This window comes from Cryptotermes secundus, unplaced genomic scaffold, assembly GCF_002891405.2.
Source record: "Cryptotermes secundus unplaced genomic scaffold, Csec_1.0 scaffold120, whole genome shotgun sequence".
NCBI lineage: Eukaryota > Metazoa > Arthropoda > Insecta > Blattodea > Kalotermitidae > Cryptotermes > Cryptotermes secundus.
Genome location: NW_019742442.1, coordinates 2,706,215 through 2,724,359, shown reverse-complemented (window position 1 = coordinate 2,724,359; position 18,145 = coordinate 2,706,215). Strand labels below are relative to the sequence as shown.

The following is an 18,145-nucleotide window of genomic DNA, read 5'->3' as shown; positions in this document are numbered from 1 at the left end:
CCAACTGGGAACTACTTATTAAATTGTTTTAAATACAAAACAACAGTAATTAAGTTATATAAATGAAATATAAACATTTTTACCACAAAGAAAGAGTTCATAAACTATGCAAGAAAATTCAACAGTACACCAAGTTCCATGTTACTGATACTTACTCTGACATAGTTGGCATTAATATATCCTGCTAACAGATCTTCATTACCAACAGGTAATCTGACTCTTGACCTCTCATTGGGCAAGATGGAGCGGTAACGGTTCTTTGTACCACTTCCAGCAACCTCTGCTTTCTCGGGGTGGTTAGATGGCAAATCCCAGAATTCCCGATGAAGTGTCCGTGCTTCATGCAGACACAAACGTAACTGACCCCGACTCAGAACATTCCCAGCAGAAAGCAAATATTCTTCGGTTGTACTGTAATCAGAACACGGTATACAATATTTAAGTGATTGTAATCAGATGTATTTTGGTCTCAGTCCACTTATGAATTACTTACAAACATTGACTAGTGTATAGTAATAATAGTGGTTATGCTAGGAATAAATTATATGCTGCCTGATAATGACTGAGAGGTCAAAACATGTTGCAAGAATAAAGTACTGTATGCAGTTAATTCAGTTATTGGTTGTGTGGACAGGATATCTATCTTGCATTACTAGTTGAGAAACACAATATGATACTCTGATATATTTCATTTATAAATGGAATGGTAGAAATTTGCTCCATAAATAAGTTTATCTTATGGCAAAAGAAAATGCCCAAATAATTTTCTGTTGCTGAGCCAGATGATGAAACTGCTTTGACAACTCATTGCAAAATACTGTTTCAAGAAGTAAAATAGCCATCCCCATTGATATTATACTACCATTGCAGATACAAGGGCTATTTTGAAAGTAACCTATTGTCACGTGTAAGATTGTACATGTGACAAAAATGACGGGTCTTAGTTCGGATGACTGAATTTATTATCCCTTTTCTTACAATTTCTCTTAATCACAATTACTACAGCACTATGGCTGATTTCTACACATCATAATTCACTATTACACACACAATAGTCTTCTCCTGGTAATGCACTTAAAACACAGGAACTGGGGCTTAAATTCACTCCAAATAATATATAAGGATAAAGTCTTTTAATGACACTTTAAATCCTCACAGGCTGACTTCCTGTATTCTTCTGTACTCCCAATTCCAATTCACTCTGTCAGCTTATGGCTTAATTTTCCATGCTGAATTCACTTCTCTTATAAGCCTTCAGCACGGACAACACAGAAACACAGCCTCTATTGTTTTCACACTTTCACTGAACCATTGCTATCCATAGAAGGCCATTCACGTGATAGCCATCCTCGCCAGCCCATTGGCATGCTGACTGTTGCCTAGCAACGAGCTATAAATATCGGTCATATTGTTCAGTAAACTTACGCGAGATGTTTATCATGCTGTTGCCTAACTATATATGTTACACTATGTTTATTTTAGGCAACTAATGTGAGGGTGTGGGAAAGCCCTCACATGTGAGGTAGCATCACATAACTCATTGCCTTGTAAAACATCACATAACTGGTCACTTAGTGTTTGTTCTTGTCACTACAGAGTGATATATGAGGTGTCCTGTGATTGATAATCCTGCCAGCCATGAAATTTGTGCTGTTATCTGCTTTCTTCATGCTAAAAACACGAGATTATTACAATTATGCTAGGCTATCACAAGTTTTCCAAAAGATGGGTTCCAAAAATGCTCACATGCACGCACAAATTGCAGAGAATGGCTTATGCTTCAACATTTTAGAATGATACCATAAAGACGATGAAATTCTCAATCATATCATACAAGTAACAGGTGACAAAGCCTGGGTTTCATTTGTGAATGTTGAAACCAAAGAGCAGTCAAAGCCATGGATATACACACATTCACCAAACAAGCCAAAAATTTTAAACAAACATTGTCTGCCAGAAAGTTGATTGATGGCAGCCATTTTCTGGGACAGGAAAGGAGTGCTGATGGTGGAATTTATGCAACAAGGGACCACAATGTCACAGGTATCTTGCAAGACACTAAAAAAATGCATAGGGCTGACCATTCAGAAAAAAAGGTGTGGAATACTGATATCCGATGTAGTTCTTCTCTTTGAAAATGTGCATCCACATACAACTCTTTGCACTCTATCACTGCTGGAGAATTTCAACTGGAAGTTGTTTGACCACCGTCCTTACAGAACTGATCTCGCTCTGAGCAACTGCTGCCTGTTTACCTACCTGAAAAACTGGATCGGATCACAGCACTTAAACAATAATGAGGAGTTCATGGAAGGCGTCAAAATACGGCTGAGCGAATCAGCAGCAGATTAATTTGACACAGGCATACAAAAACTTATTCCCCAATATGACAAGTGTCTCAGTTCTGTCAGTGACTATGTTGAGAAATGGCTTAAGTAGGTATATATCTTTATACATAATACATTTTTTCTCATTACTTGTTCTGCTAACAGCTCACCAGAAGTTACTTTCTAAACAGCCCGCACACAACCAGTAGAGGATCCATGTGATTTATAAACAACTTGCTTCTATGCCATGTTCATTATTTTCAAATACATTTTATGAAGGACAATATCCTGATCATCAATTTTCATTGCCAGTGTAAACTGTATGGTGTTAATTAACTACATGTCTTGCTGTATTTTAATTGTAATACTGGACTAGCTATCACTGCATGTAATGCAGTCACAAAATTCCTTTTTACTTTAAGTGCCATTAACCTTCACTGGCTGTTATATCTATTGACATATTACAAATAATATGCTGACTTTTACAGCAAATAAAGTATTAACCAACATGAGAAAAAACTTGGGTTAGTAAAATGCGGTTAACATTATAGGGATGGCCATATCCAAAGGCATGAGAAAATATAACATACACAGATTAAGCACTGTGTCCATTCTTTACATGGAGACTTAAAACATCATAATATTGCTGCTGGTGTTTCAGCATCTGTAACCAAAAGTAGGAATGTTCCTCTTGGTTTACAGCACTACCACATCATCACATACACAATACTATGAAACACGTACACACTGTGTATCCTATCAGAATCGCTGAAGTCACTTACTGCAGACACTATACTTTATATCCTTTGTAATACCCTACTATATGTTTCTGTTATTCTGTTACCAATATTCATACTTGTTGGAGAAATTATTATTGCAAGACTGAAAAAGTCAGTATATGAAGAAGTATACTCGTAGTAACATGTGCTCATCTTCGAACTAAACTGGTACCGAAACAGCTCATATGAAACATGGTTAATTATTTTTTTTATTAGTAAACATTTTAGAGCATACTACTCCTTAAGACTTTTCATGTCATCTATTCTTGTTTCTGGAAACTTTTCCTTGTAGGATACACAATGATTTGGCAACATTTGGTTATCTAGATGAAATATGGCAGGCATAACATTTCTTAGCATATGTGTTTTATTAAACAAGACAAGGCCAAGCCCAATCAGAATGAGTCCATTGCAGTCTACAAACAATAGGACTATAAATAATTTTGACAACACAGTTACATCAGCAAATTATTATGGCTTACAATCGAAAATCTATGCTCCAAATTTTCAAGTTCAAGCTGAGCCCAAGCTATATAAAGTATTGAGATCAGCTCAAATTTTCAAGCAACTCATAAATTGCCAATTTACAGGATCACCTAGACTGAACTCAAAGAAATTACAGTGGGCTGAACATGTTGCTTGAAGCAGCGAGGAAATAAATACACACAGAATCTTGGAAGATAAATGTACTGGCAAATGGTCACTTAGAAGACTAAGGAGATGAAAAAGGTGAAGTTGTCCCTGTAATTAAGCATTACGCCATGAAGGTGTATTTGGGAGTGAATGTATAGATCCACATTTTCTTGATTTTGGTATTAGATGGAGGTGTGTGGTCAGATTCATGCCCTGGCTGCTTTACCCCCAGGGAAAGAGACCCCCAGTACCCATTGTATAGGAGGCTGGGTGGGCCTCAGAACTGGTCTGGACAACATGGAGAAGAGAAAATATTTTACCCTACCAGGACTGGAACTCGAAATCCTCGGTTGTCCAGTCTGTAGCCAGTCACTATACCGACTGCTCTACCCCAGCTCTAAGGAGATGAAATAGCCAGTCACTATACCGACTGCTCTACCCCAGCTCTAAGGAGATGAAAAATATCATTAAGATGGATCTTATGAAGGTATGTTATGGGGATAGGAGATGCATAGAAAAGCCTAACAATTGTGTTCCATGTTGAGTTTTGGTTAAATTTTAGTTTATACTAACAGAGTCAGTTTCTTACAGCTGGAAATAATAGTGGTTACAGTTGAACAAAACATACATGGCTCTGGTTCAGTCCCTGCTTTCTGCTTTGCACTCAGGTCCAATTCAACAAATTTCCTATTTTTCTTAACTATTTATCCTACCATTCCCTGGTCGGTGTCACAACTGTTGCCAGGTTTTCTTGACTTCCTGGATGCAGGTCTATAGTTAAGCTGGCACTGGATCCTCGCCTTTCTAGAAGTCCCTTTGCCTTAATTCTTATGGGTTCAGCTTTCTTTCCTTCAGTTGCTGACATCACCTCTGGCAGGGTAGCACGATCAGGTTGCTGAGGCTGCACACCTGATGAATCTACAGATTCCAGCAGAGGTTTCATCACAGGATGAAAGATCCACTGTGCTTCCACTCCTGCCCCTGTGGGGGTGCACGACTTTGTGGCCAGACTAGCAGGCTCTACATCCTTGAGCTTGGATGATGACAGCATCTGATTTTTCAGCCATAGCAAAATCTGCATCAATAAAAGTGACACAGATATTTCAATTTGATGTGATTTGCTAAATACGAAATAAAATTACAGAGAAATCCCCATTTAATGCTTCTCTGTGAGGAAATAAATTATATTATTAAACTATGGGATTATGGGCTCATTAATATTTAAATTAAACCTTAAATGAAGAAAAATCTGAAAGTGAGGAACAAATGCGATTAATAAAGGGCCGCACCATAGCTCAAGCTATTCGCTGGCTTCCCAACACGGCAGCCCGGGTTCGATCCTAGGTCTGGTCAAGTGGGATTTGTGGTGGACAAAGTGGCACTGGGGCAGGTTTTTTCCGAGTACTTTGGTTTCCCCTGCCAATCTTCATTCCACCAATTGCTCCACAATCACCCTCACCTATCATCCAGGGCTGGTACAATGGGCCAGAAGTGGCCACAGTACAAGGGACTTAGCCCCACACCACTAGCAATAAAAAAAATGGGATTAATATGTCACTATACACACATAGAATCACGCACATACACACACAATCGCGCACACACACTCATGCATGCACACACAACATATTACACTATTACGAAAAAAGCATTTGCTAGAGCAAGGCTCCATCGACATAATAAGAGAGCACAGCATAAGATTGGCTGTATATAAACCAAAGTTGAAAATGTGATGATTGACATTTATGACCACTTTCAATGAAGAAAAAAGTCTAGGGAAAAAAAAGAAAATACTCTTCCACTGCCTGACAGGTTACTTTTTAGTAGTCATTCAAAGTTTTGTTTGGGGAGTAGTGGATTTAAAAATTAAATTAATGAAAATCTTAAATAGAGGCAATTTTTCACAAAGATAATTGACTTTGGAGCATTTAAATTTAACAATAAATGAGGAAAAACTTCAAATCAAGGACATTAAATGAAGGTTCCTCTGTACAGATCAAGTGGGGTTCAGACCATAGCTGATTTATCAGATTTACCAAACTGAGATTCTTACATGCTCTCATCTTTTCCTAAACATTAATAAAAAATGTTGATGTCACAAATTTCAGTATTATGCCTGAAAAAATTTATTAAACAAACTATCAAACGTGTCTTTGATAGAAAGCAAATAACATGGAATGAGATGGGATAAGGAGACTATTGTAAAGAAATATAAACTTAATGAAATTTCTTTTCATTTTTTCTCCCTCTTGTCACTTTCCAGTTGTGCTTTCCTGTTCATCCCTCTTGAACTTGACCTCACTGTGGGATCTCAATTTCAAGAATCATTTCTAAAATGTCGAATTGCATTCTTCTGTTCAAACTGCTCAATTTCATGGCATCAAGTACACATATGCATTTCATTAAATATAAGATTTGAAGCTTCCATGGCAACTATATACAATAAAGTCTTCTTGGCCAATCAGGCATATGAATATATAGCTGGTATCTGATATTTCAGAGGCAGAGACAGCCTCCAGAACATAACATACCAACTTCATATTCACAAGGCTGACTACCCAAGACAATATCTTTGCATTTCTTTAAGTTACTCACAGGCAATGAAGATAACACCTAGATAAGTGCTTCAGAATTAATTGCCCATTATAATCTGCTTATACACTGATTATCAGAAGACAGGCAGAGTAGTTGATGACAGAAGATGGTTTCTGCCTTTTTGGTTGTATTTTTGCTAACAATAGATATAACCAATGATTAACACCATTTCCATTTTATAATTTAATAATTGAGAGGCAAAGAACATTCTGGGATTGTAAAGTAAACTTACAACCACCTTTGCCAGTGAACATGTGTGTTATTAATACTTACCACAAATATCACAGCTAGAACTCCAAGGCCAGCAAACAGAACAACCAAGATTGGAAGCTGCCAATCAGCCCAGCAGCCTGTGTTCCATGTCACTACAACTTCGTCCTGCCTTGCTGCTGCACCATTCAATGGCCTCTGTGTTGGCATAGCAACAGCATCCATTTCTCTGTTTGGTGCCATCTCTGCTGCATCATCTGTAAGAAGACAATTTTATATAATCCTGCAATGAGCTATCTCCAGCAATTTTTACCTCATTTAAGGTTCCTTTGGTAACAAAGCACCCTGTACCTAACATCAAGGAGAACATTATGAGATCCAAATGTATAGAAGACTCAAAACAGTATCCTGTGGAGGACCATTGGGCCATGTGACATCAAGGCTCCCATATTTTCCAGACAATCGGCTCATAGATGGAGGCGAGGTTGTCGTCATTATGCACTGGCTGCCCTTTCTGCTAGGGGCTGAGTCAACTCCAGGGCTATAGTGCAGCTGGAAGGATTAGGTCAACTGAAAAATCCAGTGACCTCATCAGGAATTGAACCCACAACCTGTTGGCTTGTAGCATACTGCGTCAACCAACTACATTATAGCATGCCCCCGCCAAGCTAGGTGGCACAGTTGAAAAGGTCTAGTCTAATTCATGTCTGGAAGATAACCAATTCAGCTCTCAGCTAGTAGTTGGCTATGCTGACAGATGGATGATTTTCCTCAGTTCTTACATAGAAATGTCAGGATGCTGCCTTAAAATTGACCACGTCCAGTTTTCCCAATATCCATCTCAGTTCATTGCTCATAATCATACTTCTGTGATTCATCTGGCACCACATAGCCTCAGAAGTTCGTACAATATCATAAAGTAACTGATTAACTAACCAGTACAGCTTGTCAAGTTAAAAAATACAATATATTAATTACATTATTTTCATGAAAACTTTCACTAAGCCATGAGATCTCAGTCAGCATGCAGACTAGGCTATGAGCTGATAACTAACTTTGGCTGAATTCCCAGCAGAATTAGCTCTTTCCTCGTATGTAAAGCAGCCGCAGTAAGAAACTGACCGACCACTCATCTAAATCTAGAGGCAAGATTAAGAGGGCATGGAGTTATATCTACCCTGCCTCATATATCTTCATGGCATGATGCTTAATTAAGCACAAGAATAGCTCTACCTTGACTTTTACAACAACATTTCCTAATGAAATGGGATGGTTCCTATTTGGATCTCTTCAAAGCTCTGATCATACCTGGTGTCTCAGCTGAATTATGATCTGAAACCTGGCTCTTGCCAGCTCTGTACTGGTCACTGACAGATGACATAAGCTGGCGGTACAGCAGGCTGTTATGGAACGGGAACAAAGATGCCCGCTCCTCCTCACCTACTACATCCCGTGGCAGCACTATCAGACCAGAACAACCTATAAATTATAATGAAAAGTATGTTGAACAGTGAATCTAACAGGCATATAAGGTGCTATGGGAAAGTTCCTGGACTAGGTCAAAAGGGAAATGCTGGCTTAACTTAATCAATTTTGATTGCTATCTCCTTCCAAATAGTCTCCTTGGGAAAGTATAAAGCCATCCCATCGTTTTTTCTACACTTCAAAAGCACCATGGAAATCATTTTCCTTAATGATGTCAAGTACCACTTGTGATTCCCTTTTGATGTCATACACTGTTTCAAAATATTGTCCCTTCAGTTTCATTATCAATTTTGGAAACAAAGTGAAATCACACGGGGCTAAGTCCAGTGAGTAGAGAGGCTGATTACAACACTCGCAGCTAAGAAGGGAATACACATCACAAGACACAGTTTACACAGAATATAAGAAAAACGACCCCCATAGTAGAAGAACCACACGCAAGTTTTAATTAAGACACATAAAATGAATAATCTTAACAAGTTTTAGTGCATGTAAATTTATTATAGTTGACAAATACGCACTTTTTAAATACTTTTTAAATACTTTTAAATAATTTTATAAAGGCAAGCAATGAAATAGATTAGCGTAATTAGGGCACCTGATGATGGCACTATGTTGCCGAAACATGTTGTGAAGTAACAGGTGAAATTGAGTGCACTACAAAATGGCAAGTATATACATATCATGGGTGATGTTTGTTGCTCTGTTTCTGGATCATAACCAGAAATGCAGCATCTGTCACACATTGTGATCCTAGAGATAAAAGCTGGGTCCTCATTAGACTTCTCTGTAGCTCAAGACACATGTTTACATGCCGCTGTTTTTGATCATCTGTCAAGAGACAGGGAACAAACTTTGTGGCAATCTGGGGCATGTTCAAATTTTCTGTTATGATCTCCTGGCAAACTCCATAACTGATCCCAAGGGTGTCTCTGAGCTCATGGATTGTTCAGTGATGGTCTTCGTGGATGAGTTCTAGAATTTTTTTAACATTTTCTGTCATTTTGCTTGTGCTTCATCGCCCTGAACATTCGTCATCTTCAACTGACACTCGACCAGACCGGCCTTGAAATGTGAATGCCATTCAAAAACTGCTGTCCTGCTTGAAGAATGTTTTCCAAAAGCCTCATGAAGCATTTCAAGGGTTTTGGTAGCAGATTTACTGAGCTTCAAGCAAAACTTGATGCAGACACGTTGCTCAATTTTGCCTTCAATCACAGACAAAACAAAACACAAAGATGAAAAAGCACTCGTATAAAAACAATGCATGTTCACAGCCTGGTGTCATGTGCCAGACTGATGCAATAGGCTTGTGGAAGTGTGACTTTGGCCTCCCCTCTCATCTTCTTTCACTGAGGTAGTTACAACAATAACAGTCTTGGAATTTTCCAATGGGATTTGCACCATCAAAATTTACAGACTTCACCGTCACATTCAGAATTATCTGAAGGTGTAACAAATCAGGCTGTGAAGTAAAACTCAAGCAAAAATGGCCTGTCAGCATGAGCGGGCTATATTAATCAAGCTGTAAATTCACATGATGGGTTTAGGGTCAGACTTAAGAGTCATCAGTTGTGAGTGGTGCACATTTTTCTCTGGCACCAGGCAGCTGATACGTAAACTGATTACTTTCAAAATAGGTTCTTTTCAAAGCTCAGTAGTGTCTGAACCAGACACCAATTGAAGTAGCATCTAAAAGCAGGCTTCTATGGCAGTTCATCATGATTACAGTCAAGATCACAAACTGAAATTGTTCGGAATAACATTTACGGTTGTACACGTATATCCTAATATGTTTAACATTTAAAGCTATCAATATATATTGAAAGGAAACCAAAGTCTCATCATGCAAAATTATAATATGATACTGAATAGATACTGTATTCAAATTACAATCATTGCCTTTGCATATTATTCATGCCCTGATGTTGTATCCTAACAATTAAATAATCACACAAATCCACTTACAGATATAAAATAAATTGGCCCAGAGGTAATGCTCTGAACTTCTGTTCAGCAGGTGCTCAGTTTAATCTTAACTGGGAGACTGGCTAGCTGGAGGGTTTCGTGGTTTTCCACAGTCCCACCTGGTTAATGTCAAAATTGTACCTCAACCACACTACCACTGCTTCCTGTCAAATCCTCTCCAATTAATCATTCGTCAGCAATTCTCCCATTCAAAATTACATAGCCTCGGTAATGACAAAAGAAAAAACTCTGTGGTTTCAGTCCCCAAGCAAACTATACCAACCAAGTGACTGCCACTTGTCGGCAAAGTTAGTGCCAAATTTAAGGCCGCGCCATAGCTCAAGCAGTTAGTCACTGGCTTCCCACTGCAGCAGACCGGGTTCGATCCCATGTCTGGTCAAGTGGGATTGTGGTGGACAAAGTGGTGCTGGGGCAGGTTTTCTCCAAGTACTTCGGTTTCCCCTGCCAATCTTCATTCCACCAATTGCTCCACAATCACCCTCACCTATCAGCTGGGGCTGGTACAATAGGCCAGAAGTGGCCGCAGTACAAGGGACTTAGTCCCACACCACTAGCATTAAAAAAAATTAGTGACAACTTTAATGGATAGAGGGTATCGCATGGTCAGCACAACGAATCCCCACGGCCGTTAATTTCGGTTTTCTAGACTGGAGCCTCAGTACTAACGTACTGACAGCATTATTAAATAACCCGCATACAGCAGCTGTTTTAATCCCTCCTCATATTTTGGAGATATTAGGTTTGAATCTTTGCCTAGGGATTGGTTACTCCAAGGTTTATATTGGTTTATTCAGTGGCATCCAAGTAAATACAGGGATAGTACCTTAACAGGACATTACCACTTCCTTTCATGTCCTTTCTAAATCATTATTGCCCAATCATCCTACCACTGAATGCTACATAATCTATACAGCTGCAGAAGTGTCATTAAATAAACCAAGGTTCAACTATGTCTTGGTTAGCCAACATAAACATTACTATATTCTTCTAAGAATTTCCGTATCCAAATGGTGGTAGTACCTGTATGTATGAATTGTGTTGAATGATAATAAAAATGAAAAATGAAAATGAAAATTGAATAACAGTAATTGTTCTATTCTACTTCTACTTTTAACTGTTGTTCAGATGTTGCTTATTTTGATCAATTTTCTAACAAATTTCCTTATTTACCTACACCCATTTTATGTCCCCCTTCTCCAAATGATGCATTCCATATTTTCAAACAGCAAATATGGAGACCCAAAACCTAATATTTAAATATTACGGCTTTGTAACACTACTGACTGAGCTAGACAGCTAGATGGAAACTGAATATACTATTATTCCAGATTAACTTCAGAGTGACCATCAAACTAATATCTGCTGGTGGAGCAAACACAACTTAATTCAACTAAATTTTAGAATACATAAAATGTGAGTAAACAAAGGAATGAAGTCTGTTTTCCTCTTCCAGACCTACAAATATTGTTTTGTAAATGTTATAATTCTATGGTGCAAGCTTTCATTTCATTTCATTTATAGTCCCACATTAAAAGTCAATTCAGCTCATGGATGAGTGCTAACTTTGCATACTGGCAGCCATAGGCTCGAATCCTACTCAAGTCGGAACTTAGTGTGGCTTACAAATCTAAATATGTCACAGATTTCTATTATCATTATTATTAAATTCTCTTTGGGAATAACATGTTACTTAAAAACAAGACACAATTTTAAATCTGTCAAATTTTACCTCCAAGTTTGGTATTGTCATCATGCTTGTAATTGTTGGCTTATGAACAATAACACAGGTCTGCAACCAAAACACTGCATAGGATATTTTTACTGTTTCTTATAGATTTTTACTCACTAAAACCGGAAAAAATAGTAAAAAAAAAAATCCATCACGTCAATTTTTTTTTGCAAAACTCATATTTTTAGTTTAATTTTGCGTGAAATTTCTCTTCAACATGAAATCTGGTATCCATTTGTTGATTCTAGAAACCATATCCAATAATTATTTCTTACTTTANGATTTGATCATGTCTCAACATGCTAAATAAGTTCAGGATCTTGGTTGATGTATAAGCCACTCAGTTTACATCCTGCATTCAAACGTGACTTTGCTTGTGTTTTAGCTCTGTATTATGGCTCAAAGAGGTTGTGTTATTTCTCCAGACAACTTTTGTTTTATTTGTGGTGAATACATAGTTAAAAGTCAACAAAGAAACATAAGTGATTTTGTGAAGAAAGTGTATTTTGCTTATTTCAAATTGAAACTTGGGGATCAGGCCTTGGGCTCCTTACAAGGTGTGCAGAAGGTGCAAGGAAGATTTTCGTTTGTGGTTTAAGGGTAAAAAAAACTCATTTCGTTTTGGCATTCCTATGATGTGGCGTGAACAGCAAAACCACACAACTGATTGTTATTTCTGTTTGGTAGATGTGAAAGGCTTTAATACAGAAATAAAAAGAAAATATCTTACCCAAACCTTAATTCAGCTATTCGTCCAGTGCCTCATAGCTCTGAAATACCAGTTCCCCTCCCACCTTCCAGTTTGGATGACATACAGAGTGATATGGAGGACGGGACCATATTACCACCCCAGGATGAATCAAGCTCAGATTTTTCTGTTGATGAGGGACCCCAATCTTTTTCTCAGAGTGAGCTCAATGACTTAGTTAAAAATTTAGGCCTTTCCAAAGATACAGCCGAATTGCTAGGGTCAAGACTAAAAAATAAAAAATTGCTGTCACCTGGAACATCATTCTCATGGTACAGGCACCGAGAGAAGGAATTCACTCAGTTTTTCTCCAAAGACGGAAATATCATTTTTTGCAATGATATTCAAGGGCTCATGAAATGCTTTGAAACAGAATATGATCCATTTGAGTGGCGCATTTTCATTGATTCGTCTAAAACAAGTCTCAAATTAGTCTTGCTGCATAATGGAAATACACTTGCATCAATTCATATGGGACACTCGGTGCATTTGGAAGAAAACTGTAACGATTTGGCTGTGATTCTTGAGAAAGTCAACTATCAAGAACATCAATGGATGGTTTGTGGAGACTTCAAAATATTAACCATGTTGTTGGCCCAGCAGGCAGGTTATACAAAACATCCCTGCTTCTTACGCCTGTGGGACAGTTGAGCCAGAGACCTCCATTGGACAAAAATTGACTGGCCACTTCAAGATGCCTCAATCACTGGTGAAAAAACATAATTAATACGACCTTGGTTCCATCTGAAAAGGTTTTATTACCACCTCTTCATATTAAATTAGGGCTCATGAAGCAGTTTGTAAAATCAGTGCCAAAAGATGGAGAATGTTTCACATATTTGTGTTCCAAGTTCCCAAAACTGTCTGAAGCCAAGTTGAAAGAGGGAGTTTTTACTGGTCCCAACATACGAAAACTGTTAACCGATCCCATTTTTTTCAGAAACAATGGGAGAAAAAGAAGCATGGGACTCCTTCAAAGACATAGTAGTGCACAAGTTCTTGGGGGAACACTAAAGACCCTCTCTACAAAACCAATGTACAACGCATGTTGGCTGCATATAAAGCTCAAGGTTGCAAGATGAGCTTAAATGTTCATTTCTTACACTCCCATGGCGACTATTTTCCCGAAAACTTGGGAGCCTACAGTGAAGAGCGGGGCGAACGACTTCACCAGGATGTCCGTGAAAACGAAAGACACTACCAAGGAAGATGGAATGCAAATATGCTAGCTGACTACTGCTGGATGATCAAGCAGGAAACGGAAAATGGAAAGCGAAAGCATGTTTGGAGGAGCATCAAAGAGAAGAAGAAAAGGTTTCACAGGCAAAAAGACTGAACACAGAATGTTAAATATATCATGAAGGAATTGTTTGTTTAATTATGAGAAATAATGTTTAGTTCAATGTAATAAAATTAGTGATTTTTTTCATCACTGTTATGATTTTTTATTGTAAACCCCTATTATTTTCCAAAAAACCGTAGGTGATTGGGGGAAATTGAGGTTATTTTTGGATTCAGCATCCTAAAACATAAAGTTTACCAAAAATATTCCATGCAGCTGAGAAAAAAAATATTTTTGCAGACCTTAATAATTAAAAAAAATAAGCACATTTATAATCCTTACACAAAATTTCATATTCAAAGTCACAATAGGCCATTACGTATCACTGTCAAACTGCAAACTAAAATGAATATTTCACAAAGTTGCCATGATGTTTTACAGCTACAAAAAAGTTCAAGTTTTCAGAAAGCTAATTCCCAGGATTAAATGGCACTGTCATAGCTCCCATCTCACAATTTTGTATGCCTGCCATATTGTTACTACTGACTGTTGGAAATTAAAAGCTAAAGGATTTGGGTGGGAAACTAGGCTAAACATGCATCTATAATAGTCTAATCATAATTTATGGTTTAATTTTAGGCACTGAAATAACTTTGACACTGAAAATACAATGTGATCATTTAGAGTGTCCTAGAATGTTTGGACTGCTCAGGTGGAAAAGTTGTACACTCCTACCATCTGATCAGGCCATGGGGATTTTGACTAATAGTGGAACAGAGAAACTCATAGCCTAGCATACTGAAATGAAATTTGCCAAGAATACTGCAGGTGCTGGAAATCTCCTGGAACCTCATGGAGGAGAGCTTTTACAGCTATGCCCTGAAGTTATTCTTTGAAGACAGAGCAAATTTTAAACTTGAAACTCTGGCCTCCTGTAGCGGCCTCCATAGTCTAGAGGTAACGTTCCCACCTCATGACTCGTAGTACGCGCGTTCAAATACCCAGCGGAGGTCGTCGAATTTTTAAGGGCGGAAAAATTCAGGGAACAAGTCCTCCGGGAGGGACTTTAAGCCGTGGGTCCCGTGTCGTAGCTTTACGGCACGTAAAAGAACCTCATATCTCCAAAGGAGGTCACTGAGCCAAATTACAGACGTTTCCTGCCCAACAGCAGTCTCTAATACCTCTGGTAGATGGGGGAAGCATTATAGATACCTCTCAGCTAGTAGAGCCGGTCTCGCTGGCTGGGCGGGACTGATGGTAAGCATCAGTACCGGTAGGATATAGAGACTGGTAGAAATCATAGAGGGAAGCACAATGCACCAATACAGGTCTAAGTGCATGGGGAAACCCACCCTCTCCAATAACTAACTAACTAACTAACTAACTAAATGGCCTCCTGTGCAAGGCAGCTGAGAGATGTGAGGAGAATGTACAAGTCTAGCACTGAATTCATCCAGTTTCTCTTCAGTGACCATTCAATATTTCAATCCCCCTTTGTAATGATGAAATTTGTGCTAGGCTTCAACATACTTCTGACTGCTGATTTTCCAGCATATGCTGTGATCTCATTAACTTTTCTCTGTACTATATGAGGATACATGTTTGTCAATCCAAATCTCCACAGCCTGACTAGACAGAAAGAAAGCCCAGATCATACATGAGCAGATCAACAATTTGTGAAAAACCATAGGATCATGGAAGTGTATTTTAAATGACAAGATTCCTGCAACAGCTTTCGAAAGTTTCAAGAATACATACATGACTGCATACCTATAATTCAGTCTCAAACTCTATTATTATTCGATGTTCAAAATCTCATTTTGTATTCTTGTAAACCCTGTATAGTTATTTTTTCTGGCATTAATGTCATTAACACATTACAAACTCAACAAACCATGAAGAAAATTCACATTCTCTGAATTCATACCTGTCATAAATGACTGATTAAAGGCGTGGCCACACTTTATGTTCATCTTGAAATGTTTCAGCAGTTGTTTCATTCCCGGTGAACTTAAAGGAAACGTAACTTCAGTATCATCGACCCAAAAGGCCCCTGATCTTATAACAAAGTTTAAAATCACACGGAATCTAACATTTCAAAGGTTTTAAAAGAGATATCCGCATCCATAAAACTATATTTAAAAACACCCATCAGCAACTGAACTGCTGTGGACATTACCTTAACAAAGGGCTACCTTAATCAGTTTTGTACCTTAACTGTCACTTTACTGAAGGAAAAGTTTCCCAAATCTGAGGAATTGATGAAAAAATTATAGTCAAAATTTCTGCCTGAATGACAGTCAAAAGAGGGGAATATTCCAAGAATATTCCTCGTACACATTTCTGTTAGAGGCTGAGTCAACCCCAGGGCCATAGTGCGGCTGAAAGGATTAGGTCAATTGAAAAAAAAATCCAATACAGATTTGCGAAGTTGAAAACAGTAACACAAACAGCAAGCCTATGGTATGTTTGCTGTGTTTGCTTCATGTAGAGAGGTTTATATGAACAGAATTGATTATTACAAGTAGGCCCCATCTGTGTCACTTGCAGAAAATTGTGTCATATAAAATTAAAATTAAATCAATGTTCATCACCACAGTTTACCAGAATCACCGACTTTTACGTCATGGTGTTCATAAAAATTTCTATACCTAACAACAGTGTTAGCCGGTCACGGTAGCCGAGCGGTCTAAGGCATGCACTGTCTTCGCTCGCTCGGAAGCCGGGATCGTGGGTTCGAATCCCACTCAGGGCATGGATGTTTGTGTTTTTCTGTGATTGTGTACAGGTAGAGGCCTTGCGATGAGCTGATCACCCGCCCAAGGAGTCCTACCGTATGTCTAAGATCTAGAAAAACCGAAGTGAAACGGAAAGTTTCATGGAGGTAGGCCTAGGCCCAAATGAAGGCTGCAGCGCAAATGAAAAAAAAAAAGAACAGTGTTAACATAGACCAACAGACCTTTAGTATCTGAACAACGGAATGTTTTATAATTTATCTGCAGACGTGCATTCCAAACGTCTACCACAATTGTAATTGTTAATCGTAAGACGTGGAAGATGATGGAACAGAGGCGACGAGAGTGACCTCTTCGTACTGTGCCGTCTACACGTGTCACTCAAATCCTAGTGAGAGTGCCACTGCGACCCAGTTCTACTGCCGGGATTGGGGTCTACACAGCGTCCTACGGTCTACTGACCTTTCCTGCTCCCTCTTGACTTCGTGGTGGTTCAGTTGGGAATTTTCTTTGTTCAAGTGGAGTAAATCAATACAAGTTTTTTCCTGCATTCCGGAGCTTAACCTATGCATTCACCATTCCCAAGCAGTAATAAAGGAAATATTCGTATGGTGGTACATAGACCACTATTAAATACAAAAAGTAGATTTACATAAATATAAAACCAAACTATTAATCATCCCTTTAACTTCTATAAGCAACTAGAGTACTTCCATGAATCATACATAGTTCCCGAATCCCGGGTCTGGTCAAGTGGGATTTGTGGTGGACAAAGTGGCTATGGGGCAGGTTTTCTCGGTGTACTTCAGTTTCCCCTGGCAATCTTCATTCCACCAATTGCTTCACGATCACCCTCACCTATCATCTGGGGCTGGTACAATAGGCCAGAAGTGGCCGCAGTACAAGGGACTTAGACCCACCTCACTAGCAAAAAAAATAGTTCCTTCCTCTTTTGAATACCTCATAATCCTGAATGTTTGCTTAAAAATCTGTTGTTCCAGAACCAAACGCACTTCAGATAACACATTGCATAGAATCAGAATTATTTTCCTTTTTATTTAGCCCAGTGCCCAGATTAAGGCTTCGTGTTTTAAAGGAGCGTTTCTCGAACTGTAATGCTGGTACTCTATGGGTACCAAAGAAGTTTGACAGGGATTCCATAAGCCCCCCCCCCCCAATTAGTGCTTTTCAGCATTCCCACTGAGAACGCTTATCTGTAAGTATTGTTTCCATTCTGACCGACCTCAGCGTGAGCTTGTACATTTTACGGACATAGACGTGAGCCATTCATGGGAGAGCATTAAAATAAGCAGTTCATTTTCATGTTTTAGAGCGTTATAGACTTAGTTTAACTGTTTTACGGGTTCCAAACATAAGAAGTTCGAGTACCACTGTTTAAAAGCATTCTAGAACGAACGATTAATAAGCATTAAAGATTTTTATTTGAAAATTTTCATTTTATGACAAAATATGATTTTACAAATACGAGTATATTATTTTGATGAAACAATCCTTATTAAGTTACTATAAAACGTTAATTTATGTGTACGTGTGTGGGCTAATAACGAAATGTATATTACCGAATGCGGAAATAAACACGTTGCTTGGCAACGGTCACATATCTGCACCAGAG

At 38.4% G+C, this 18,145-nt stretch overlaps 1 protein-coding gene across 4 annotated transcripts in view; it reads right to left on the bottom strand.

Annotated features, from left to right (window-relative positions):
* The window catches only part of LOC111873086 (tyrosine-protein phosphatase non-receptor type 7), an 84,417-nt gene that overhangs the window by 35,672 nt on the left and 30,600 nt on the right, over positions 1–18,145 (bottom strand). For all 4 annotated transcript variants that reach the window (XM_023867494.2, XM_023867493.2, XM_023867495.2 and 1 more), the window contains 4 exons: positions 7,853–8,023; positions 6,608–6,801; positions 4,453–4,814; positions 156–411 (listed from right to left, as the gene is read on the bottom strand). In XM_023867494.2, the coding sequence (XP_023723262.1) occupies positions 156–411; positions 4,453–4,814; positions 6,608–6,801; positions 7,853–7,925 (885 nt within the window). In that variant the 5' untranslated portion in view covers positions 7,926–8,023. The remainder of the gene's footprint in view (positions 1–155; positions 412–4,452; positions 4,815–6,607; positions 6,802–7,852; positions 8,024–18,145) is intronic.